The sequence below is a fragment of the Talpa occidentalis genome, unplaced genomic scaffold (genome assembly GCF_014898055.3).
Source record: "Talpa occidentalis isolate TD23 unplaced genomic scaffold, MPIMG_talOcc4v2.1 talOcc4.9, whole genome shotgun sequence".
Taxonomy (NCBI): Eukaryota; Metazoa; Chordata; class Mammalia; order Eulipotyphla; family Talpidae; genus Talpa; species Talpa occidentalis.
In genome coordinates, this window is record NW_023605305.1 from 548259 (window position 1) to 574161 (window position 25903).

The 25903-nt window shown below is 67.1% G+C and overlaps 1 protein-coding gene across 2 annotated transcripts in view; it reads right to left on the reverse strand.

Annotated features, from left to right (window-relative positions):
• Positions 1–504: 504 nt before the first annotated feature.
• Positions 505–25903, reverse strand: part of GNB1 (G protein subunit beta 1) — a 29460-nt gene continuing 4061 nt past the window's right edge. Inside the window, exons 2-12 of one of the 2 annotated variants that reach the window (XM_037498436.2) lie at positions 20067–20114; positions 12473–12569; positions 10345–10383; positions 9472–9578; positions 6701–6764; positions 6394–6556; positions 3117–3183; positions 2558–2759; positions 1899–2115; positions 946–1060; positions 505–717 (exon numbers count right to left, since the gene is read on the reverse strand). In XM_037498436.2, the coding sequence (XP_037354333.1) occupies positions 954–1060; positions 1899–2115; positions 2558–2759; positions 3117–3183; positions 6394–6556; positions 6701–6764; positions 9472–9578; positions 10345–10383; positions 12473–12529 (1023 nt within the window). In that variant the 5' untranslated portion in view covers positions 12530–12569; positions 20067–20114 and the 3' untranslated portion in view covers positions 505–717; positions 946–953. Of the gene's footprint in view, positions 796–945; positions 1061–1898; positions 2116–2557; positions 2760–3116; positions 3184–6393; positions 6557–6700; positions 6765–9471; positions 9579–10344; positions 10384–12472; positions 12570–20066; positions 20115–25903 lie in introns of both variants that reach the window. The other variant, XM_037498437.2, reaches the window with a different exon arrangement.

A 25903-nucleotide genomic window follows, 5' to 3' on the forward strand; every position in this document is an offset into this window, starting at 1 on the left:
TCCGGGGCGGCTGCTCATGAACAGCCGCGGAGCCTGCGGCGGGGAGCCCGGCGCCCGGGCCGGCAGCAAGTGCGGGGAGGTCGCTTCCTGACCGGCGGGGATGCGCGGGACGGCCTAGCGCCCCCGCGCTCTGCAGCGCGCGGCTCTGAGGGCACCGCTGGCGGCACCACCGGGCATTCGGGGTCTAGCTTGGTGAGCCCAGTGGGGTCTGCACGCTGCCTCCACACCCGAGGGCCTCTGAAGGGCGGGGGGGTGGGGGGGCGGGGGGTGGGGGGGGGAGGGAGGCCCAGGCGGGTGGACCACGGGGGAGGCGCCCTCCGCGCGGGCGAGCAGCGGCCGGCCAGAGACGAGAGGGACATGGCAGCGGTGGAGCTGAATGCGAGGCCGTCTCCGCGCGGCTGCTGCGCACGGAGGGGAGGCCTGAACGGGAAGAGGAGGGTCTCCAGCCCCGCCAGACGCGGCCGGAGCGCGGGGCCGAGCGCGGGACAGCCCTGACCTCGGGCGCGGCCGGCGGGAGGCCCCCGTCTCACAATTACACTCGGGCACCTCGTGAACATTTTTTATTATGGTACTTGCTTCGTTATAGTCAAGACAGAGGAGGAAAGACGGTGGTCCCGGGAGGAGCGCACAACCCGCGGCCTTTCGCCGTCCTCTCGCGCCGGATTGTGCTCTTGGTGTCAGCAGTGAGTGGAGGAGAGAGGCTGCCCCGCTGGAGTTCTGAGGGGAGAGGCAGGGCATCCGCGTTAGTGGGGTGCTTGCAAAGGCGATCGCTCTTGCGCTCACCGCGGCGTCTACCTGCGGATTCAAACAGCTCGCGATGGGAGGACGATGGCGTCCGCGGCCGGGCCCCGCGGGGTGGCCCCGTCAACGCCACACCCACAACCAGCCTAGCGCCCACCCGCGGCCCGCCGCCCAGGCACACGCAGGGCAGGGCACGGGGCCTACCTGCCCGCCTAGTTCCAGATCTTGAGGAAGCTGTCCCAGGACCCCGTGGCCACGGCCATCCCGTCGTCGGTCACCCCCAGGCAGCTGACGCGGTTGTCGTGTCCGGCCAACACACCTGTGCAGCGGGGCGCAAAGTCACTCCGGGCCTGGAGGGGCCTGCAGAGCTGGGAGGGAGCCCCACGGAAAGGGCACAGAGGCCTCACCTGTCCCCACGGGGGCAGGGACCAGGCGCCCCTCCTCACAACTGGGACACCCCACTGCGCCGAGGACATGTCCAAACAGCACACAGGCGTAATCAAAGCACGGACCCCACGTGGGCCTGGGCCCGGCCCCCCACTCCTGGGCGGTCAGTCACCAGGGAGGCCACGGCCACTCTTCAGCCTCTGTGGCGCCTGAAGCCCAGCTCAGGTGGGCCAGGGCCAACAGCGAGGGCCGTGAGACGGCCACAGTGACCCGCACTGGGACCCGGCCTCCCATGGGCGCCCCGAAGGCGGTGCCCGGGTCACCAGAAGCTGGGCTGTCTTTGCAAGGCTGCTCTGAGGACCGTTTTCAAGAACCAGCCCCTCCTGCCTTCATTCCCACCAGCCCGGCCCAGGACAGAGGGTGCGCAGCCCACAGCCCCAGCTGGAGTCCCCGGCCTGCAAGGCGGCGCGGCCACGGGACCGTGGGCAGAGCCTCTGGGAGCTGGCAGTGGAGAAAGGGGCAGCAAGTTCCTCTGTCCAAAGCGCCCGAACGGCCCTTCCCCCGCGCCCCCCAGGCCCCTGGCGTCCGCTCCTCGGCCCGGCGGAGCTGCTACCCATGCAGAGCGCACACCCCACACGCTGCTCCTCGGCCGGCTGGGGCACCGCGTGCGCTGGGTGGGAGCCGGGCAGACGCCACGACAGTGATCCAGAGGGCAGGTGCGCAAGGGTGCTGCGAGCTCAGCAGCCCCCAGGCGAGGCCGCGCCACCTACCTGCCCTGTCGGCCTTGAGCGCGTCCCACACGTTGCAGTTGAAGTCGTCGTACCCGGCGAGGAGGAGGCGGCCGCTCTTGGAGAAGGAGACGGAGGTGATGCCGCAGATGATGTTGTCGTGGGAGTAGGTCATGAGCTCCTGGTCGGCGCGGAGGTCGAACAGCCTGCAGGTGGCGTCGTCCGAGCCAGTGGCGAACGCGTTGCCGTTGGGGAAGAACTGGAGAGAGGAAGCCGGTGGGGACAGGCACAGGCAGCAGCCACAAGACCGGAAGGGGCAGGCCACGCCCGGAGTGGGGTGCCCCAGAGGCCGCGCAGCTCCCGGGAGAGCATTGCTGTGGACACAGGCCCCCCCCCCCAGCCCACTGTACAGGGCCGTGGGGCTGGGGTCCTTGAGGCCCCGCTCCAGGTTCGGCCCCTCGCCCAGACTGGTGGGTCACGGCACTAGTGGCACCCCGATAGCGGGAAGCTCCACGGTGAGGAGCCCACGTGACACACCCCCTCAGCCTGGGAGGGGCTGACAGAGGCCCCCGGCACGAGGGCCAGGTAGGCGCTCCCGCAGGGGCTCTGTGCTCTCCTGTGCGTGAGGAGAGCACGTCCAGGCCTGAAAGCACGAGGCTCCAGGCCGGCTGGTGGCCCCGGGAGGGGGGCAGGGGACTCACGCAGATGGCGTTGATGTCCGACTCGTGGCCGGTGAAGGTCTGCCGGCACATCCCTTCTCGCACGTCCCACAGTTTGGCAGAGGCGTCGCACGCACCGGAGACAAACAGTCTGGTGTCCGGGGCGAGAGAGAGGCTCATCACGTCCCCAGTGTGTCCAGTGAAGGTGGTGGTCTGCTGGCCAGTCTCGATGTCCCACAGGGCACTGCGGCAGGAGCACAGGACAGAGTCATCCCTCTCTGAGGGCCTGTTGTGGGCACACGGGCCGCAGAAACGGGCCCAGCGGTACATGGCTCTGCTCCCCGAGGTGAGGACTCTGGGGCTGCGGGCCCCTGGCCCGCTGGGGAACCTGACACACATTTTGAGGCCGAGGTGGGCACTTGCCAGGGGTGAGCTGCACAGGGGGCCCAAGCACTGCCTCCCAAGGGCTGTAAGCATAGACTGAACCGGTGACATGGGCAGGAGGGAGGGACCCAGCCCCCCTGGCACTCTCAGCCTCCTGTGCCCAGGCGTCAGGACCCCAGTCGCGGGTTAGTGAGCGTGGGGCGGGGCAGGCGCTTACCAGGTGGTGTCTCCCGAGCTGGTGACAATCTGGTTGTCGTCTAGGAAGCGGCAGCAAGACAGGTAGCCTGAGGGGACAGAGCGACAGGAGTCCACCCGTCAGCAGAAAGCGGGGTGGCCCACGCCCATCCCGCCTCCCAGGCAGGGACAGGCACAGGGGCTGGGGGGGTGCGGGAGGGGGCGGTCAGCCCCTCACCCGTGCCCGCACCGCTGAGGCGCCGAGCCAGGCAGGCAGCAGGAGGGGGCACAGCGACCCCACCTGTCCATGGCACTCAGCCACGAGAGGCACCCCAAGGGGCACGTCTGACCCTGGGGCTCGCTCTCTGCTGTGGAGTCTGTGGCTTTAAGGATGCACAGGAAAGTGGTTTGATGGGAAGGAGCGGGGTGCCCGGCAGGGCCTCATGGGCCCCCAGGAGCAGCCAGGGCTGGACTTGTTGCCGACAGTTGCCAAGGTGGACGAGCTGGCATGGAGGCTGACAGGCAAGGCAGTGTCACGCCCAGTGGGATGGGCGTGCGAACAGCTGGGTGGGGGGAGGCCCCATAGAGGCAGTGCCCTTTCTGTAAGCTCCCCCCACCCCGCGCTCCCCGCACAGGTGACCCTAAGAACCAGAAGCCCAGGGACAGCAAGTCAAGGCCTGAAGGCCCGTCCGAGGGCGCAGGGCAGAGGAAACGCACTCGCCGGATGTCACCAAAGTAGGATTCAGAAACCACTGAAGGTGACGTTTCGCAGCAGCTGAGGCCTAGAGGATGCGCGCAGGCCAGCCCCGTCCATGGGGATGCTTGGCCCAGGGCCAGCCCGGAACAGCAGCAGGAGGCCAGCACGCCGCGACCCTCATCACACAGCTGCCCAGTCAGCCCAGAACCAGCCCCCCGCTGGCACTCCCTGCCCCGATCCAAAAGCCCCCACCACCCGCTGGACCTCGGGGCATGGGAGCACACCCAGCGTGTCCGCCAGCTGACCGGCCATGGCGAAGGCCATGGCTGCCAGGTCGAGATGGTGAGGTCGCAGGGACGTCACAGCAGAGGCAAACTGGAACCGGGTCTGGCTGGCCAGAGCTGGGCTGCTGGCGGACGACCCTGTGGTCACCTCTCAGAAGCAGCCCCACAGCCCACACCTCGGCGCGGAGCCAGGGAAGCGCCGTGGGCCAGTGAGCAGGCCGCACACGGCACGGCCGAGGGGACACAGGCAGAACACGGGCCCGCCACTGCTTCGGGGAGCGCAGGGGAACCTGTGGCCACGAGAAGAGTCAGCATCCAGAACCCCGCTCGGGCGACGCCGGGCTGAGACGCGGGCAGAGGCGCCAGGGCCACCGGCGGCCAGGCCGGGCTGCGGGCGGCTCTCACAGCTGGGTCACAGGATCCCAGCGTGCGGGCACAGCAGAGAAACAAAACGGCCTCCTCTGAGCCAGCGGTCTGGAAGCCACGGCAGGAGCAGGGCCCGGGGCAGCGGCAGCGCCAGAGGGAGACCCAGCGTAAGCGCCCCGAGTGCACAAGGCAGCCACGGTGACTTCCAAGTGCAGCCACAAGCCTTCAGGGGGCCGAAGAATCCAGCGTGTGCCGAGGAGTCGGAGCAGGACGGCCCCTCCCTCCCTCCCTCCTCTCCTCACAAGGCTGCTCGCTGACCTGCAGGGGCTAAGCCAGGGGCTAAGCGGCAGCACTGCTGACGGCGCTCCCCGGGAGGGCGCAGAGCACGGACAGTCCTCGAGCCGCCAGGCCTCGAGCCGCCAGGCCGGCATCACGGTGCGCACTGAGCAGGGCCCCCCCCACCTGGGCTCCGGATGGCCACAGCGGGGTGTGCAAGGACGGGGCAGTGGGGCGTCCGAGTCTGCAAGGCCTTGGGGCACCCCGAGGCAGAAAACACCTCAAAGAGGCGGCCCTGAAGGCAGCTAGAACAGGATTCTGAACAGCAAGGGGCCCTAGGGGTGGCGGGAAAGGACGAAGCCCGCAGGGAGGCGACAACTAACTGCACTCCACCTCCCTAGGGCGAGGGCAGGAAAGGGCGGTGAGCCGAAGGAGCAAGGCAGCTCCAAGCTCGGCTGGTGCAGGCCAGGGAGCCCGCGGGGCTGGGCGGGGCCCATGGCAGAGGCTCTGCCACCAGGCAGCTGCGGCAGCGCGGACCACGGAGCAGCAGCGCGCAGGCTACAGGGGACAGAACGCCGGGGCTCAGCACACGCCTCCCTGGCCTGCTGCTGGGGCAGCGCAGTGCGAGGGCGGAGCACGCGCCTCGGACACCTCGGCCTCCATCCGGACTGGGTCCACTGGCACTGCTCGAGAAAGCCTCGGGTGCCCACAAACCAGGCAAAGGGATTCTAAATAACGGAGGAATCCAGCAAGTCACTCGGGGGTCTTAAAGCTATTTTGCGCCGACGAGGATGCAGCGATGGCCAGGCCCAGGGGACTCACAGCCAACGCCTGCGTTCAGAGAAGAAAGGTTTAAGTTTCTACCTCAAGAAGCCAGAACACGGGGCCTCCCTGCTGGCGCAAGGGGTTGAGCACTGCGCTGTGAAGCTGTGCGCAGCCTCTGCAGCAGGAATTCCATCCTCGGCCAGGGAGCGACCCACAGGGCGCAGCAAACCTCTCCCGTCTCCCCACTGCTCCCCTCAGCAGTGGATTTCAGTCAGTCTGCCTGTTCTGTTCCCCACTCTGTCTCTGGTGAATCCTCTCACCCCACCCCCGCACCTCTGGCCTGCACCCCAGCTCTTGTAGCATAAATAAATAAATCTTACAAAAAAAAAAAAAAAAGCCAGAACATGGAGCAGAAGCGGCTCCGAACGAGGAGGAGGAAGTCAGTGAGACACAGGAGCGTCGCTACAAGCAAGGACAGCGGGGCTGGCCAGAGCCGCCTTCGGGCAGGGTCCCTGGCGATGCCGAGGGAGGGGTCGGGCGGGCAGCTGCAGCACATGGCACCTTCCAGACGCTCCCGGCCTCCTGCTGTGAGCGGGCGTCGTCAAGGGAAAGGGGAGGTGGCAAACCCTTGGGGGATGGCTGCGCCAGAGGACAGCGCCCGCAGGTGCGCATGAGATGGGGCCGAGCCCCTTGGGCAAAGGCCCTCGGCAGGGAGGAGGCTTGGAAGACATAGACTGACCACGTGCGCAAAGGCACGGGGCGGAGGCTGCTCCTGGTAGGGTAGGGCCAATGTCCTGAGACCCTGGGCAACCACACCGACAGCCACACACACAGAGCCTGTCCTGGCCCCCGTTTCCAGAATGTTCCTGGCCATGCCACAACCGGCCTCCAGAAACAAGCACTGGGGGGGTGCGGCCCCCGCGAGCACCTACCTGTGTGCCCAGCTAGCTCGCGGCTCACACGCACATTGCCTTCGCGGGTCTTCAGGTTGTAGATGGAGCAGATGTTGTCCAGGCCGCCGCAGGCCACGTAGTTCCCCGAGGGGGCGTACGCGCAGGTCATGACCCAGGACGAGCGCAGCGGGATGGCGTGCACCTGCAGGACGGGGAGCTGCAGCACGCCCAGGCCAGACCCGCCCCCCACCCGCCCCCAGCCCCTGGGACATCTGGCCTTCGGCCCTCAGTGCACAGACGGAGCCCAGCGTTACTCCAGAACAGCCCGCTTGCGTGCGGCGCTTACCTTGTTGGTGGTGTAGCTGTCCCAGATGATCAGCTTGCCATCCTGGGAGGCGCTGACCAGAAGCCTGGGGGCGAAGATGAATGCAAGCTCGCCGGAGCCCAGAGACGGCGCCGGGGCCGCCAGCACGCCCCGCATGTGGCCGCGTCCCGCTCCCAGCAGGGGCTCCTGGCGCCAGCCCTGTTTAGGAGCCTCAAAGCTCCCCCCCCCCCCCCCCCCCCGGTTCAAGTCAAAAGAGCTCATCTTCCAAACGCAGAAGGGGCAATGAGCTACCCTCAGCCCCGGGGGCAGACTTCCTGGAAGGCCCTGTGTGGTGTCTGTCTGTCGTAAATCCAACCTGAGACAGCGCAGGAGCCAACGGGAGAGGAAGCACTTAGTGTGTGGCCGTCCGCCCGCAGGATGCCCTGCCGGAGCCGACGTAGGGGTGTCCGTCCCCACCACGGAAGGACAGGCCCGGCAAGGAGGTGGCGGGGTCGGGGGGGCTCCACCCCTGGCCCAGCGTGGACGCATCACGGTGGCCAAGTGTGGTTTCTGTGTTAAGATCTCACCAGAACACATGGGGCCTGACCGCCTAGGCCATAGCCCTGGGCCCAGCCTCGCAACCAGTCAGAAGCAGGGAGATGCCCACCCCCTGCCGCCCTGGCCACAGCCAAGTAATACAGGGCTAGGACCGACCCTTCCTGCGCTAAGGGCGGGCATCTCCATGCCGAGCTCCAGACGCATCTTCCAAGAGCAGTCCGGTCTAGGTCCAGTGCCAGCCGCAAGGCCCTCAGCAGCCCTTGGCCCACTGGCTGCCTGCCCTGTCTGGCTCCCCCGAGTGGCCGCGGCAGCACAATGTCCCCAGCGCATGACCTCTGGGGCAGGTGCCTGGTCAGAGGGCTTAAGTCTGCGGACATCAGCGTCTGCTGATCCCCAGAAGGTGAATGGGGACGCGTAGCCTAATCCCTGCCTGGCCTCTCGGCAGCAGCAGTCACAGGCAATCAGGGGTGGCCCAAGCAGAGGCCCGAGCCGAGAAGGAAGCCCAGAGCGCGGACTGAGGACGCAGGTCAAGGCCAAAGCTCCCTCCCCTCCCCCCTTGCGGGCCTGCAGGCAGCTGCGCCGGCTCTCTTCACAGCAAGGCCCTTCTGCAGACTTCAGAGAAGGGAGTCACCACAAGCCCACGTGCCCAAGCGAGGTTCTCCAGCATCTGGACAGAGTAGGGTGCAGAGGCGCCTGGCAGGACGACACCCAGGCCGACCTACTCTGTGACGTGACGCACACTCACTCCTGCCGGGGTGCACATACTGTGGCCCCCACGACAGGGGACCTGGCATCCACACGGTCTGTGTCATGAGGAAGCCCTGGAGATGTCTTTGCTCATGAGGCAGGAGACGGATGCGGCGAGGCGGACGCACTACGGGCCCGCTTCCTCCCCGGCCACAGCGAGGAGCCCCAGGGGGGCTTCAGGGCATGCGATGGCCCGAAAGCAGTTGTTAAGACCCTCGCCCCGTACCCACCACCCGGCCAAGAAAGCCAGCCCGGCCCCCTCCCGGCCCCACGTTCCAAGCACAGCTCCCACCTGACCCCGCAGGGGCCTGATCCTCACACAGGGGCCGGGAGGACTGGTGGGGCCTGCCTGTGACCTCACACCTGCTCTGGACACCTGCCGCCCACGCTGGTCTGTAGTCCCCAGTTTCCCCGGGGCCCAGGGAACGCCCGGCCCTGCCAGGCACCACAGCAGGGTTGTCCAACCAAACGCCCTGTCCACTCAGGACAAGGCCCCGGGCGGAGGGAGAGCCAAAGGGGACAGCGCTCTGGTCCCTGGCTGGCGAGGGCCTGCCTCTTCCCCCCTTCCTTTCGCAGCGTTGGCCCCGGCCACGGTAATCCGAGGCTCTCACCTGCACTGGGAGCGGAAGGGATGCCGCGGAGAACCAGCTAAAGATAGAAGCTTTTGTTCTGTCGCTGCGCCCGCTCTGACGCAGATAATTTGACGAACAAAGAGAAAAGCAAGCAGAAAACTCCTCTCTGGCAAACACAGAACTACAGAGGCAGTCGTCCGCAGAGCATATGACATCTGCAGGCCAGCGCCCCCGCCTCACCCCCTGCACCCAAGGACCTGGGTGGCAAAGGTAGGCGAGACGGACTGTCCTGCACCCGCTCCGAGGCAGAGCGCACCAGGCAGACGTCTCCTCACCTCCAGCTGCAGGTGAGGGGCGAGGAGCCGCCCAAGGAAAGAGGCCGGGCGAGGGCACAGTTAGTGTGGGACCAACTGGGAAGGCAGATCCAAGGCGAGTGGGCAGACAGGCCTGGGGGGCACCTGCTCACGTGTCTGAGGGCACCAGGCAGGAGCCAGCACGGCGCCTCCCAGCGCTGCCCGGGCAGGAGGGCGCCTGACCCCAGGCTGGGGCAAAGGGCGGGGCTGGAGCCAGCAGGAAGGACTGAGAGCAGTTGTGAGACCCTCGCCCCGTACCCACCACCCGACCAAGAAAGCCAGCCTGGCCCCCTCCCGGCCCCGCGTTCCAAGCACAGCTCCCACCTGGCCCCGCAGGGGCCTGATCCTCACACAGGGGCCGGGAGGACTGGGGGGGCCTGCCTGTGACCTCACACCTGCTCTGGACACCTGCCGCCCACAGGTCAGGGGGTCAGCCAGCCTGACAGACAGCTGGGCGGGGCTGCGGTGGCCGCGCCAAGGCTGCACACGTCACCCGAAACTTCCCATTTTTCCTTCACAAACCACAGCAGCGGGTTCAGGCTCCCGCCCTGCAGCACAGCAGGCCTGACGCGCCCACACCCACCTGGAGTCGGTGCCCCAGTGCATGGCGTAGATCTTGGCCAGGTGCCCCCGCAGCGTCCTCCGGGTGCGCATCTGGATCCTCCCCACCGGGTCAACGCTGTTGGTGATCTGGGCAGAGAGGCTGCACGTCAGCGCTTCGTGTGCAGGCCCAGCCTGCTCCCCCCACGGGCCGCTCTCCCAGCTCAGGGCCCACGTGCGGCCCACCGTCCCTGCCCGGCTGGCCACAGCGGCCCGACGCCAGGAGCACCTGCTCCGCACGGCACAGCCAGCGAGGCGCCTGCAGGGCCCACTGCTGCCAGGACGAGCACGAGAACGAGCTTCCTTGCACGGCTCCGCTCAATGCTTTACACGGAGACGCCGATCTTCGCCATTTCAGTGCACAGACCAGCAGGCGGCAGGCACCGGGCTGCTGGGGCCGGCCCTGGGAACACTCCGGGCCTGGCACCCCCGCCCCCACCACCCGCCCACGCTGGGTGTGTACCCAGGGGCCACCGGGAGGGGCCGCCGCCCCGTCTGTCCCCCAGCACACGGTGCCGCTGCGGACACGTGTGTACGTGAACCTCCCCCGGCACCAGTTTCCAATCTTCCGGGTGAGTCTCCAGGAGCAAAACCACCGAGCTGCTATTTCCGCTGGATTTTTTAAGGAGCCACAGACTGGACTGCAGAGCCGCAGTTCTGAGGCAGGTTTCGCCTGAGAAACCGAGACTGAGATGCTTTACGACTCTAACGGCGGGGACGGGCCGTGCGAGAGCCCTGAAGCGGGGCTGTTTTCCACCTCAGAGCGCGACGCCCCACACCAGAAGGCTTTCTAGGGGACAGCCTCCGGGCAGAGGCGGACAAGGTCAGAGCCGCCCCCAGAGGCCCGCCGGCTCACCTGGGAGAGCGTGGCATCCGCGCAGGCCTTCCTCGCATCCTGGGGACAGAGAGCAGAGGTGAGTCATGCCCCCGCCCGCACCCAGGACCGGGAGCCCAACTCTGAGCTGCGCAAGCTGCGCAAGCTGCGGGTCCGGGCAGGCGCGCCTCCCGGTCACCAGGGCCAGAGGGAGAGGGAGCCTCTGCTGAGCTGGACATCACCCCAAGGGACTTTTCTTCCACGTGGTGCCAGCCAAGGGCTGTTTCCAAGTGGTCGCCGGGCTGCCTCAGGCCCTGGGAGCATCACTGTGCCCGCCCAGCCACGCGCAGGGGCAGCAGCCTCGAAAGGGCCGCAGCTGACTGAAGCATTTTCATCTCCCGGAATGGCCAAGGTGGAGAGAAAATAAACTTGGAGCCTCAGCACATTGTGAAGGGAGATGAGACAAAGCTCTACGGGGCCCGAGTGGGGCGACTCCAGGGGGTCACGGCGGTTTCTGGAAGGAAACACCCTCAACGCGTGGTTGCTGCCCACCTGCTCTCAGGGCGGCTGCCGCGCAGCCTGTTATTTCAAGCGTCCCGAGACCCAGGCCCCACGCCACCCCTCCGGGTCACCCCGCCCCTCCTCAGAGCAGCCACCACAGGCCCAGCCTCCTGCCCCGCATGGCCTGAGCCGAGCCTGCCTTGCCAGTGCCCTGAGCACCCCCTCGGAAGCGAACCCCAAGCAGGACAAAACCACCCCGGGGTCTCTCTGCCTTGGGTGACAGGACCCCGGTTCTACAGCAAGCCTCTGCTCCTCAGGCAGGTCATCCCGGGGCCTGTGGCTGCTGCGGGCCAGTGGCCCGACAACCCCACGCCGTGCGGCCCGACCCAGCCAGTTGAGAGGGGCAGGGAAGGCAGGGGGACGGGGCAGCACAACACAGGGCCAACACCAGGTGTCGGGGCTCCTGGATGCCCACCGCACATCAGTGTGCCAGCTGTGAGGCAGGGGCCAGTGGGGAGGGCTCGAGGGCCTGACGTGCCTGCTGGCCTGGCCTCCCACAGGGCCCCGCCCCGTTGAGGGGCAGTCTCTCCAGGCCGCGCGCTGTCTCAATCTGTGTGCGCAGACCCTGACTTCCAGACGACTCACAGGTGTGGGGAAAAGAAGGCCCCAGCTCCGCAAACAGTGGAGGCCCACGGCCCAGCCCAGCAGGGCAAGCAGCCGCCTCCTGGCTCGCGCTGAGCTACGCATCAGAGCTGGAACGCGACGCCTGGAAACCTCCCAGCAAAAACCACATCCCCATCTCCGCGTGGCTGCAGATGGCAGCTACTTCCACTGCCTGTTCTCAAGCCCAAGGAAAAGTTGGCTGAAATGAATCGAGGCTGCCTCTCGCCCTCCCTGGGCCCTGGGAGCAGAGAGCGGGTCGTCTAGGAGGAGATAATCAGGTTCTGTCCTTAGAGTGAACTCAGAAAACATGGGGTGTCAGAAGAGTGCTGGGGGCAGCGCAGCCAGAGAGCAGTGCGAACAGAGGCCGCCCCTGCCAGGTGTGCAGAGGGTCACCAGAGCCTCGCCGACCGGCCAGCGGACAAGCCCCAGCCCCGCCCCGCTTCCCAGCAGCACCCAGGGCCGGGGTCGGACACCGGGACGGGACAGCCTGGGGCTCTAGGCGTTGCTCTCATCCCGTCCCCACCAGCCACGCCAGCCCCAGGCGGGTCAACGCCCGCCCAGAAACCAGAAGGCGCTCCACGCCAGGGCTACGCGACTTTTAAGACGTCTCCTGCGACCACGCCGGCCTCTCAGCAAACCTGTCCCAGTCGGGGCAGCTCCTCCTGCCCGCTGGCGTCTACCCAAGTGTCTTTTACTCTGCCACCCCCTTATCTAATAAACCTGCTCTTTAAATAGAAACAAACAAACAAACAAAGATGTCTCCTGCCCCGAGCGTCCTGGGAAGGGGCACCAGCCACACTCCTGGCGGCTGCCACAAGGGTGTTGCGAGGCCGGTTTCCAAGGCCGAGAAAAGCGCAGAGGGCCGACAGAGCTGTGGGGACACCCTGTGTCTGTTCAAGTGATGACCCGGGGAGCAGCCCTGACCGAGCACGGCGGCCAGACCCCATGGGCCCTCGGTCTCAGCCCCGCGACCCCACCCTGGGGCCCGACGACGTGGGCTACGTACGCGGATCTGGTTCTTCAGCTGCTCGGCCTCCTGGCGGAGCTGGTCCAGCTCACTCATCTTCCCGCCTTAGTGCTGCCGGTGCGCCCAGCACCTGGGTCTGGAAAGGAACACAGGAGCAGGTGAGCTGCAGGGCCGGCGGGCGATGGTGGGGGGCGGCGGCTCCAGCAGCCTGACGCCTTCTCAGCTCGCCAGGACTCAGAAGCTGGCTCCTGCGGGCGGCGGCCCGGGGCTCTCCCATCCCCACAGCCCTGCACAGGGGCGGCGCGGGCAGCCCACGCAGGAGGCCGGGCCTGGGGAGGAGGTGAGGTCCAGGCGCTTTTCAAGAAGGGCCAGGGTGTCCTGAGCACCCCAGACCGGCACACAGAAATGCTCCTGCTGGAAAGCCCAGGACGGCAGGGCGTGGACAGCATGTGCAGGATCCAGCGGGCCTCGGGTCCAGGGGTCTCCGAGAGTCAGCGCCTCCCAGGTCCAGGCAGGCCACACTCCGGGCAACCCCCGCCCCCGTCTCCTGAGGACAGAGCCAGGGGACACCAGCCCGCTTAGCCAGGGAGTGAGACCCGGGGCTGCCCCCAGGCCGTGTCCCGGCCCTGACCGCAGGGCCTTCCACCGTGCGAGGCAGCAGTCAGCCCACGTGCCAGTGCCCAGGCACCACCCAGGCGCAGCGTGGACACTCAGAAGCCACCCCAGGGCCCAGCCGCTCGGCCATGGCCAGCTGGAGCCTCACGACACTGGACTCGGCGCTGCCCCGTCTCTCCCGCCGTGAGTGGCAGCTGGCACGGCAGCTCCGCGCTGGCTGGCCCCTGCACCGCGAAGGGGACGACGCCCTCCGGGGCAGCTCCTCCCGCAGGGCGGTGCCCACATCTGAGTCACAGGAAGGTCTCCAAACCCACGTTTAAGACAGAAAAAGGCTTTTCTTGTTTCCACTGGCAACAGAAATTGCTGTAGGCCCCTACTCGATCCACACAGCTTGGTGAGAAACAAACTCACCACGAGGCGGGACAAGTGTTTACACCCTCCAGCCCCCGAGGCACAGGCGCATCCTGATGCGCGGTGTGCCCGCAGGCGGCCTCTCCCTGACGTGGCCTCCCGGAGCCGCGCTTGGGTTCTCCGCCGCCGCAGGCAGCGCAGCCCGGCCTGACACGGAAGCAGCGCAGGGAGGAGCGCGGTGCGCGCGCCCGGCCACGCCCTCGCACACACGGCGCCGCGGGAGCGGAAAGTGTTCGGAGCCCACAAACGGGGGACGTGCACCCCCAACGCCCTTCTGAAGACACACGCCACAGGCGGGCGGGGCGCAGCCTTTCTGGAGGCCGGGGGAGTAGCGGGCGGCCGCTGCCGTGTGCTTTTCCCAACAGCTATTAGCGTCTCTGGCCTTCCCGGAACCGACAAGCACCTGCCTTCTCTCCTGCACCCCTTTCACTTGTAGAGAAGTAAACATACCGCGAACGCTTCCCCGGCTGAATCACTGACATGTCGGCAGAAGACGGCATAAAAAGCCGTTAAATAAGCAACATTAAATAAGCAACATTAAATAAGCAACCCACCTGGGTGTAATAATTTAGCTGTTTAGAAAAAAAAACATACTTAGGGTTTAAAAAGACACCTGAGGCCTCCCTGGTGGCGCAAGGGGTTAAGACAATCTATGAAGCTGTCCGCAGCCTCTGCAGCACGAGTTCGGCCCCCAGCCAGGGAGCTGCCCACAGGGCGCAGCAGACCTCTCCCGTCTCCCCGCTGCTCCCCTCAGCAGCGGGTTTCAGTCAGTCTGCCTGTTCTGGTCCCCGCTCTGGTGAGTCCTCTCACCCCCGCACCTCTGGCCTGCACCCCAGCTCTTGTGTGCATATACAAATCAGTCTTCAAAAAAAAAGACATGAAAGATCAATAGACGAGCAGCATTTCTGTCAGAACTCCCAGCAACAGCTCCCTTCTCTTCCAGGCGTCACTGAGTTCGTACCTGGAAGCCCACTCGCACGGTCCCCGAGCTCTGTGTCCGCCTCCCCCGCCCGCAGCGCTGGTCTCAGGTCTGGGCCGCCCCGCTCCTGCTCCCGCGCAAAGCCGCCTAAGCCCTGCCCTGCTGACTCGGTGCCGGCCCCGCCCGCTAAGGGGGGCTTCTGGGGCTCAGGCTGCTCTCCTGCCCCTCTGCTTGGAACGTCTGTCTGGGGGACGCTGTCTCAGGATGCGCTCAAACAGAGCCCACTGGCCACTCTGGGCGCTTTGGGCCGACCCCCATGACCAGCGCAGCAGCGCCCTGGGCGGACACCCGGCAGCCCACGCAGCTCCCGCGAGGACCCCCACCTCCCAGCGTGCCTGTTACAAGACGGGGCGACCGCCCCAAAGTCTAATTCCTGGCTCCCCCACATGACCAGTGAGCGGTGGCTGGGCCGGGGCTCGCAGGCCTCCTGCGGCTGCCCACAGGGGCACCCTCTGGGACCTCCCGGGCCAGGCCGCCCACCGAGATCTGGGTCACGTGGGGCAGGGAGGCCGGCCCCGCAGGCAGGGAGCCGTGTCTGGACAGGAGAGGCGGGCGGCGCGTGGAAGCCAACCGGCCCAGCGGCTCTCCTCTCACTCCCAACTCCCAGTTCACCCAAGACCCAACGGCAGGCCCAGAGGGTGGGAGGCCCAGCCGCCCTCCGGAAGGAGCAAGAAGAGGGCGACGGGCGGGTGGGCCTCCTGCCGAGTCCAGCTCCCCTGGCGCAGCGTCGCAGCGGCACCGCCACGCCCCGCGTGGCCCGGGAGGTGGCAGGAGTCCGGCCACTGGAAGCACCAAGTATGGACTCAGATGTCCTGGGCTTTGCTTGAAAACACTCTCGGGAGGGAGGGAGGGAAGAAGGGAGAGAGAGAAGACTTATTCTGTTCATTAAATTTTGGTCTTACATCGTTATGGTCCCCAGAGCTCTCCCGTCACCACAGACCCGTGTTCTGCCCTCGCCTGCTGGAAGCCTCAGGCCTTTGGTCAGCTGCGAGTCTGGGCTTTTTCTTGGCCTGTCTGGTTTCTCTCTGCTCCGCGTGTACATGTCTCTTTCGCCTTCTGACTGACTGGGGCCAGCATCGTCCCTTCATCCACATTGCCGCAAATGGCCTGAGTTTGTCTTTTTGGGGGCTGAGTAATATTCCATTGTAGAAAAACACCATGATCTCTCTCTCTCTCTTTTATTTTTTTTTAATTTTTTTGTTTTTTCAAAGATTTATTTATTTAAATATACAAGCACTGGCTACAGTCAGAAGCGCGGGAGGGTGAGAGAATCCACCAGAGCCAGAGCGGGGAGCAGAGCAGGCAGAAGGACCGAAGGACACTGCTGAGGGGAGCAGTGGGCGGGCAGGAGGGTCTGCGCGCCATGTGGGACCCTCCTCCGGTGCCCGGGGAGCAGCCGGGGATCAAACTGGCGCTGCAGAGGCTGCCGGCAGCATCGCAACCCAGCACCCAACCGCTGCACCACCGGGGAGGCCCTCTCTCTTTTTTTAAAGATTTCGTTTATTTATTTATGCACACAAGATCTGGGGTACAGGCCAGAGGCGCGGGAGGGTGAGAGGATTCACCACAGACAGAGCGGGGAGCAGAACAGGCAGACGGACCGAAGACACTGCTGAGGGGAGCAGCGGACGAGACAGGAGAGGTCTGCCGTACCACGTGGGAATCTCCCTGGCCGGGTGGGAATCGAACCTGCACTGCAGAGGCTGCGGACAGCTCCACAGCGCTGCACTCAACCCACTGCGCTACCGGGGAGGCCCACGACCTCTTTTGATGGAAAGTGGCAAGGGAGCCTCCCTGGTGGCACAAGGGGTAAAGCATGGCGCTATGGAGCAATCTGCAGCCTCTGCAGCGTGGCCTTCGATCCCCGGCCAGGGAGCTACCCACAACCGTCCTGGCTTGCCCACTGCTCCCCTCAGCAGTGTACTTCAGTCAGTCTGCCTGTTCTGTTCCCTCTGTTCTGGTGAATACTCTCACCCCCTACCACCTCTGGCCTGTACCCCAGCTCTTGGATACACAAATAAATAAATCTTACCAACAAAACGTGGCAAAAATTCTGTAAATTTTGGGCAGAAATCTGATGGTTCTATGAAATGGTGTCCGGGCAGCCTCCTCCCTCGGGGCAATGGGGCAGAATGCACCAACTGAAGCACGCAGTCACGGGCCAGGCCGGCAGGGAGCCTGCACACATGGTGTGCAGACCCAGACCCACTCCCCTCTCTCTCTCCCTCAGCAGTGAATTCCAGTGGATCTGCCTGTTCTGCTCCCCACTCTGTCTCTGGTGAATCCTCTCATCCCCCACACCCCTGGCCTGCACCCCAGTACTTGTACGCATAAATAAATCTTCAAAAAAAAAAAAACTGTAAATTTCCAGGTGTCTGCATAGACAGATGACCCCTCACTAAATCAGCGCCTTTAAAGCCATGGGGCCCGCATGGCCTGCCAGGACCGCACCAGAGCCCTGGGCTCCGCGCCGGGGGGCAGGGGACGATGTCAGGGCCTCCTTCCAGGGCTGGCACCCTGCCCACCGGCTGCTGCTCGCGGGAAGAGGTCAGTCCCAGCAAGTCCCAGATTCGTCTGACAACTAAGTCGTCGGCCTCGGGGACTTAGGAATCTGATTTCGAGTGATAAAACCGCTAGTAACCAGGCAGCTCTGCAGACTGAGCCAGGAACCCAAACCCCGCGTGGACTCCAGTCTGGCCCTGGGTTCGAGCACCCGGCAAGTCTGAGCACGGAGATCCGAAACCAGACAGGTATCCCCGTGCTGGGCCCAGACTCTGCGCCAGCACCAATGTCTCTCGTGGGGTTTGCGTTGCGACGCTGAGTGCGCAGCTCTGAGATGGCAGCACGAGGCTGTCTGCCTTCTGCACTGATCGCGGCCAGGGTGGTGACTTTCTTCTCAATGCTCAGCCCCAGGAAGCACCTCTTAAAGCCTCAGGACGACGCCAACAGTCAGTCACCCTCAAGAAAGCAAACATACGCCACAGGCACATGTGCGCAGAGACGAGACTCGAGATGCCAGGACCCACCGAGCATCAAGGGTGACCCGCAGGGTGACCCTGGCAGAGTGTACGTGTCCCCGCAGGGTGACCCCAGGCGGGGACCCACTGACCTTATGGGGACACTGACTTCAGGTCACTGGCATGTGAAGCCAAAGGCTCTGCTACGGTGGCCAGCCCACAGCTCCCCGGACTGCACCCACCGCACCTGCCCTTCCCGAGGGGCCCTGGTCCGCAAGGACTCTGGCCAGGTCCCCTCAACTTCAAGGGTCCCAGTGGGAAGTGGAGCCTGGGGAGGGGGCTGGAGGGACCCGCGGGGGAGTCAGCCTCAGGGAGTCCCAAGGAGGTCCCCAACCTCGGCTTTGGCCCCAACATCAGCAGCCCAGATGCTGCTTGCGTGACGCCCCGAAGCCTGGGCCAAGCCTGTGGGGCATCAACATGGAGCAGCCCAGCCCAGTCAGTGCATTGGACCCCTGGTCTTTGACCCTCCCTTTTGCTCCAGAGAACTGAACCCTGATTTCTGGCAGCCAGAAACTGAGTGGCTCACACCCCTGAACTTCAACCCCTGGCCTCTCATCGCTGTTCTAGGCTGTGAACACCCCAAACCAAGGCAGGCAGCCTCCCAGCCAGGCCCTGAACACCAAGCCATGGGCTAGCCCCAGCTCAGGTCGGCGGCCCTGACTGACCTGGCCCCTGGGCCTGCACTGCCTGCGGAGGCAAGCCCCTGGGTCGGGCCTGGGGCTAAAGTGTGGAATGGTGGTTTCTGTGTTTTGTGCTTCAGAGAGACCAGAATTAACAACACTCATTTTGAATCTGAAAACGCTAGGGGAGCAGCCCGCCCCGTGCACACACACGTCAGGACACCAAAGGGAGATGTGTCCTGCAGGGGGACCCCCCCCAGAGGTGTGGCCGAGCAGGCACCGGATGCAGACCACAGAACCCAGCCTGCACCCTCGCCCCTGCTCCTGGGCCCAGGCCCACCTTCCCAGGCCAGTCACTGGGCTCCGCCGTGTCCCTGTCCAGGTGGTCACCTGCGGTGGCCAGTGGACAGTACACACAGATGGCCCAACGCCACCCCAGGAGCTTCCTGCTGCCCTCTGCGAGCCAGCCCCGAGCCGGGCGGCACCGCATCCTCCCATGAAGCCCTGGTGCACCCGAGACAAGCAGGGCCGGGCGTGTGGCCTGCGGGCACCTCCCCGTGGCGGCACGTGTCTGAGGAGCAGCATCTGAGGCCCAACAGGCACCCAAGGTGTCAGGTATGGAGACTGTGCCCCCCCCCCTTCCAGGGCCGCTGCTCCTGCCGGCTGGGCCTCAGGCAGACGCCCAGGGGCTAAGTGCGTAGCTCCATCTACTCAGTCACCTACGGTCATGCTGACACAGGGCTGTGGGAGAGACAGCAGCAGCACCGGGCATGCAGCCCTGACCAGCGACACCCTCGCCGCCCCGCAGGCTGCACCCCCAAGCACCTGGTCCTGCAGGGCCGTGCGCTGGGCTGAGGTTGCTCTGTAACGACAGCTCGCTAATACCATCTTTTAAAAAAAAACACCTCACGCCCGCAATGCAGACCCTTGCCTCTCGGGCTTCGCCCCCACGTGAGGACGGGAGCTGCGAAGGAACACGCCCCTCGGAGGACCTGCCTGCCCCAAGCACAGCTTTAGGCATAACCTGAGCGGACCAGGGGCCAGTGGGAGGCAGCCCTTTGGGACGCAGGCGGGCGCTAAGCCAGCGGACCTCCATGTATTTTTTTTTTTAAGACATATTTATGCATACAAGCACCGGGGTACAGGCCAGAGGTGCAGGAGGGCGAAGACTCACCAGAGACAGGTGGGGAACAGAACAGGTGGATCCGCTGACACACACTGCTGAGGGGAGCAGTGGGGAGACCGGAGAGGTCTGCTGCGCCCTGAGGGCAGCTCCCAGGCTGGCCGGGATCAAACCCGCGCTGCAGAGGCTGCGGACAGCTCCACAGCGCTGCGCTCAACCGCCTGCACCACCAGAGAGGCCCATGGACCTCCATTTAGAAAAGGACCCCAGGGCCTCCCTGGGGACGCAGGAGTTAGTCTCAGCGCTATGAAGCTGTCGCAGCCTCTGCAGCTGAGTCCAATCCCCAGCCAGGGAGCTGCCCACATGGCGCAGCAGACCTCTCCTATCTCCCTGCTGCTGCCCTCAGCAGTATATTTCAGTCGATCCGCTGTTCTGCTCCCCACTCTGTCTCTGGGGAGCCCCACACCTCTGGGCCCCGCCCCAGTTCTCATATGCATGGGGAAAAAAAATGGAAAACGACCCCTTAAGATACCAACTTTGGGCCTCCCTGGTGGCACAGGCAGTGGGGTGCAGCGCTGTGAAGCTGTCCGCAGCCTCTGCAGCGCCGGTTCGATCCCTGCCGGCCTCGGAGCAAACAAACCACATGGCGCGCAGACCTCTCCTGTCTCGTCTGCTGCTCCCCTCAGCAGTGTGTTTCGTCAGTCTGCCTCTTCTGCTCCCTGCTCTGTCTCTGGTGAATCCCCTCAACCCCCGCACCTCTGGCCTGTGCCCCGATTCTTGTATGAATAAAATAAATCTTAAAAAAATAAAAAAAAGAAACCAACTTCGTAGTTTAAACGCAGACAAAGATCAGCTACATCAAAATTACCTTAGCTCCGAAGGGCTCCGGTCTGGCCTCCAGCGCATGCAAAACCGCCTGCAAGAAACAAGGAGAGGCCGTGTCTGTGCCATGGCCAAGAAGCTGGCACCCGGCGCTTCCCAGGGGCCCGTGACCCACCTCCCGACGGCCATTTCCCGCGCGCCCCTGAGCGTGACCAAGGCCTTCGTTTTCCAGTGTGGAAAAACGGGGAATTAGCCTGGTCTCAATTTCTTTTTCACAGGCCCTCAGAAACCGCGGGAGAGGAGCGCGTGGAGTCCTGGGGTGTTTAGGGCCGCATCCCCACAAGACCTGCGGTGGCCGTGAGGAAACCACGCACGTCTCCACGCTCCCCGCGTGGAAAGACGGAGCGCTCCCGGGAGCCCCGCCCGCCACCGGCAGGCCTGCGCCCCGGCATCGACATTTCTAGACTGGCCGCTGGCTCTCCCTCAGAAACGCTAAACCGGAGAGCATTAAAGGCGCGTGCGGCGTCCGTCCCGAGTAAAGGCCATTCGGGGCCTGCGCAGGTGCCGCTGCCGCCACCCCGTCTCTGCCGGCCAGGCAGGTGAGGCCGCCGGCGGACAGGCCCGGCTCCTGCAGCAGGCACGGTGCGGGGGGAGAAACACGCCCAAACACGCCCGGCAGCGCCCCACGAAGCCCGCAGCCACGTGACCGGCCACAGCTGCGTCCCCCGGGGCAGGAGGCCACGCCGCCCACTGCCCCAGAACAGCCAGGGCAGGGGTCCTTGCTGGGCGGGCCGGGCCAGAGCCGCCTTCCGCGGCGGAGCGAGTGCTGGAAGGAGGGGGTGGTGGCTGCCGAGCGGGTCCCTCAAAAGACCGGTTTCAGGGAACACCAAGCCCACAGAGGCCAGGGCGGGAGAGCCGGCCCGGGAAGCGGCAGCCCGAGGCACTGTGGACACAAATGCCGGCACCGGCGAGGCCCGCCGGGAGTCAGGACTGAACGGCGGGCGAGAGTGACATCCCTGTCTCCAGGGAGGCGCTCTAGGCGTCCCCCCGCCCCTCGAGCGGGCAGGCGAGGGGCAGCGAGACACGCTGTTTCTGAGGCCCCGCGCCAGCCCGGGCCGCGCTCCCGTCGCGGACCGACCCCCAGGGCCTGTGCCAACAGCACCCCCTTCCCGCAGCCCAGGCCGGCGGGCGGGCCCGGGGGCCGTGGGGGGCGGCGGCGGGCCAGAACTGCTGAGCCCCCGAGCCCGCAGGGCAGACCCCAGCCGGGGCGAGCATGGCGGTGTCAGGCCCCGGCACAGCACAGACGGCGCACCCGTGGCCACATCTGGCACGAGGGGCGGCCCTGCCGGCACCCCAGACCCGCCCAGGCGCAGGCCAGTCCCGCAGCACTGCTGCCTCGGGCTGTTCCATGTCTGCACGCTGAGCCCTCGGAGGGCGAGCGGGGGAGTCTCCACGGCGGCGCAGACACCTCGCGACCCGCAGAGGCCGGCGTTCCGGGGCCGCCGGGCGGGGCACATTGCGGCACCAGCACGCACGGCCCTGAGACCTGGAGCCTGGGCCCCACCGGGCCCCGCGGTTCCGAGCAGAGGACAGGGCTGGTGCGGCCGAGGAACCACCCAGGCCCTGGGCGGACAGCAGACGGTGGAGCTCAGGGGTGCGGCCTAGACGCCTGCTGTGGAGGGGGCGCGCCCACGGGCGACCGCCCGGAGCGCCTGAGGAGAGAGAAGGCAAAGTCTTTCTTCACAGAGACGACGGGCGGAGGACGCCCCTTCGGGCCCCCAGGGCTGACCAGACGCGGGCAAGGGTGCCATCGACGCCGAGGGCAGCCATGGGGCAGTCTCGGCCAGCGGCCGCTCGAGGACACTTCCCAGGCGCGGGGGGCGGTGGTCCCAGCCAAGAGACGGGCTTCCCGGGAGAAGGACGTCCCCCAGGGAACGAGCCGCTCCGGGGCTGCGGGAACGGGGCGCAGCGAGCGCTGGCCAGAGACAGGCCGCCGAGCCCAAGGGTGAGGTGTCGCGCTGTCCGCGACGCGAGAGCCCGCGACTGTCCTGCCGGCGGCGGGGCAGGGCCCTAAGGCGAAGGGCAAGACGCGGGGCCAGCACCCACGACGGCCCCGGTACAGAGGAGCAGGGAGGCCCCGGGCAGAACGGAAACGCAAAGTGGCCTCAGCCTCGCCCGGGCGGGCTCGAGCTGCGGGGTCCCGGGGCGCCACACGGACGCTGCTGGGCCGCAGCACCGGCGGCACAGGGACCCTCCGTCGGAGGCACCGGCAGTCCCGCCCCAGCCGCACCTTCCAGTTCCTCGAAGTCCGCCGGGGGAGGGGACCCCCAAGGAAGACGTCCGCAGGCCCTGGAGGTGTCCAGACAAAGGGCCGTCGGGGCAGAGCCAAACCTCAGCAACTCTGGCCGCCTCCGGCTGGCCGGGACCGCTGGGACCGGACGGCACCCCGGGAGCACCCGCACCCCAGCTTCGCGAGTCCGAGCTCCCTTCCCGGTGGCTGAGGCCGGGGCTAAGTCTCTCAAGAGGCTGAGTTTGTGAGTCGGGGCCTTGGGTTTGCGCGGGTCCCCGGTCCTCTGCCCGGGCGGGGGCTCAGGTGCTGGCACCTCTGTCCTTCGGCTCCCCCAGCAGGCACTTAATTCCGCACGAACACCGCCCCCCCCCCGCGCCCCCAAAGGCTCACGGCCTGCTGTGGACTTGGGACTCCAGCGCAGCCCGGGCCCCAGAGGGCCGCTGTCCCTGGCCTCTGCCCAGGCCCCGAGATGGCCAAGGACGGAGCCCAGGGTCTGGCCCACACTCGGCCCCCGCGCACCCTCCGGCTCCAGACCCTCCTCCGCCCCGCTCGGCAGCGAGCAGAGATCGGGCTGCCTTCTCCATGGCTTCCACTGCTTTTTGGGGGGGTGGGGGTTCTGTTCAGCTTACAGACCACCCGTGCCTCTGCTCCTGGCCCTGGCAGGGCGCCCCACCCCGGGACGGACGCCTGGAAGCGAGGTGGGGACAGGCGGCATCCTGCCCTCCCCGCGTGTCCCTCCGGCCCCTCCAGACCCACCCCGGCAGCGACGTCCGGCCGCTCTTCCCTGCAGCTCGGGGGCCCGTGCTGCTGGCGGCCACAGGACCAGCGAACGGTCCACGCACCGCGCCCGCCACCCGTTCCCACCCACCTCCAGCGCCCCCTCCTCTCCACTCCACGGGGACAGGGGAGCCCCCCACCACCCCCCACCCGCCCCTCCTTGCCCCCACCCCTCCCCGCCGGATTTAGCTCTCTGAAGGACAGCTCTGACACCTGCCGCCCCCGCGCGCCTTTAAATACTCCTCCCGCGGGGACTCAGGCGCCGCCCCATCGCGAGACCTTCCCCTCACCCGCCCCGAGCCGCCGCGGAGCCTGGTCGGGCGCTCGCCCCAGGCGCCCTCGGTGCCGCCGACTGTGCCTTTCTCCCGCAGAAATCCTAGAAGCACAAGCGTGTTTCCGCCTCGAAGAAGCAAGAGACGGTTTTAAAAGGCGACATGTTCCCCCGCAGTCAAGGAAAGGCCGCGCTCCCAAGACGCGGCAGCTGGAGGCTCGGCCCCGCTCCCCACAAACCTGTGCCTCTCACCCAGAGCCCGGAGCCCGCGGGGGAGGGAGGGGGCCCGCCCGGCGCGAGGCCTGCACAGCCCCCCACGCCGCGGCAGGGTGAGGGCCGCTCACCCAGTTTCCAAGCCCCGGTCAGGGCCAGGTGCGCCCAGAAAGCGGTGCTGCCGGCGGAGGTGGGCACGAGAGCCGGGGGCCAGGGTGGCCCGTGTCTGCAGGACGCTGCCGGGAGGAAGGGGGATGGTCAGAGGCGCCGGATGCCCCCCCAGCCCAGGCTCTGACCCGCCTCTACTCCTTGGACGGCAGGACCCGACAAGCCTGCGTCCCCCAGCCCCTCGGCGGACAGGGCCCCCGCTAAGGAAGCCACGGTCGCAGAGGGGGGCGCGGCACAGAGCCCCACCCGAGGACGCTGGGGAGAGGCTCCTCCGGCCCTCCCGAGGGGGCAAGACCCCAACATGACGGTGTCCACCACTCCCTGACCCAGGAGGCGCGAGGGAGGGAGGGCCCCTCGCCCAGGGGGAGGGATGGCTCTCCCCAAATGCGCCCCCCCTGCCCCGCCCCGCGGGCCCCACCGTTCCACACAGGAGCACCAAGGGACGGGCGGCGCGGGCACGTGGGGAAAGTCAAGCGCGTCAGCGCCAATCGCCGACTGTCCTGCCGCTCCCGGGACAGCACGGGCCCTGCTGGGGACGGCGACGGCGTGAGAGTCGGGCAGCCCAGCACAGCGCCGGGGAAGCGGGACACCAGCGCCTACACCTCTTGGGAAACGGCTGACGCCAGAAACACAGCGCAGTGCGCCGCGCTCCTGGCCCCCGAGCCCCCCAGAAGCTGAACGCGTCAGCCAGGGCTCTTCTGTGCGCAAGGACGACGCCCTCGCCGGGAAGTCGCGAGGCCTGGCAGGCTGGGCCGGGGACGCGCGTGCTGCAGCCCAGGCGCCGGCACCTTCCCGCGGGCCCAGGGCGCAGCCAGCGGACGGCCCACGTCCCGCCGCTGGGACTCCCCGACTCCCTGAGCCCGCACCTGCCTCAGGCGCAAAGACAAACGCGAGGCTCCTCCCTCGGACCAGGCCCGCGCCCCGGCCCCTGCAGCGCGAGAAGCGGCCACCCGCGGCCCTGACAGGAAGCAAGCCCATTTCCTACCGGCTCTGGGGCCAGCGCGACCGCCTGACAGGAAAGGCCGACCTGAGGCGGCAGGAGACAGGCCCTGGGCAGCGACGGCGCCCCTGCCCCTCCCGCGCGTCCTCCCCAGGGCCCAGGGAGCGGCGGGCGGGCGCCCCGGAGGCCGGGAGGGGTGGGAGGGGGGTGGGAGGGGCGCGTCTAACAAGGCCGCGGGGACTCCGCCTTGGGCTCCCCGGAGGCTCCCCGGGGATCAGGCAGCTCGGCAGGCAGCTGCGGGTCTAAGGGGCCCGCTCCCCGCCACCCCACCCACGAGGAGCCCGCCTGGCTCTTCACCGCAAAACCCCTCGACGCCAAATCCACACGGGCGTCTCCCCTTCCCCAGCACCGGGGTTCCACTCCCTCGTCCGCCTGGGCGCCCCCAGCACTCCGGGCCCAGCCCACCCGCCTCCCAGCACCGGGGCGTGCAGGGCCCGCCCACCGCGTCCCAGGCCCCCTGCCGGCCCAGCTGCGCGTGCCCTCCGCGCCCTCCTGCCCCGCAACCCGGCAGCTCCTGGCGACCTTTCAAAGCCCCTGTGCACGCGCTGCCAGCCGGACACCTCCCGCTGCAAAGAGGAAAAAGCCAAACTTGCCACCGAGTGGCCCCGAAACACACTTTCTTCAATGGCGCTCCCTGTGGCGGGGTCTGCAGCCTCCTCTCTGGCCTCTGCCCGCGCCACCTTGCTCCTTGGTGCCAGGCGCCAGCAGTGCCAGCCGCCCGGCCTCTCAGGAGCTCACCTGGCTCCGCCCCCTCGGCCGTCTCCTCAGGGAGGCCTCGCGCCCCCGCCCCACCGGTCGGCCAGGGCTGCCGTCCCACGGCCTGCCCGACAGCTGCCTGCCCCGCTAGAACACGGGGCTGTGCTGCCCTCGAGGAAATGGAAATGGGGCGTGACGGTGACATGTGGACTAAGCGCTTTCCCAGTGTCCCCCCCCTTGCCCGGCAGTGCACCCAGCTCGGCCCCGCCACATCCCGGGAGGCCCCCGCAGCCCGCCAGGGGTCGGACTCTCCCCGCCCAGGAAGCCCGCCCAGAAGCCCAGACCTCACGGGGCTCCGGCCACAGGGCTCTGGCCGCGGCGCCCACGCCTGCTCCGCCACACGCAAGTCGCAGGGGCCTCACGCTCTGCCACCGGGGCCCCCGGGCCCAGACACGATTCCCGACAGCC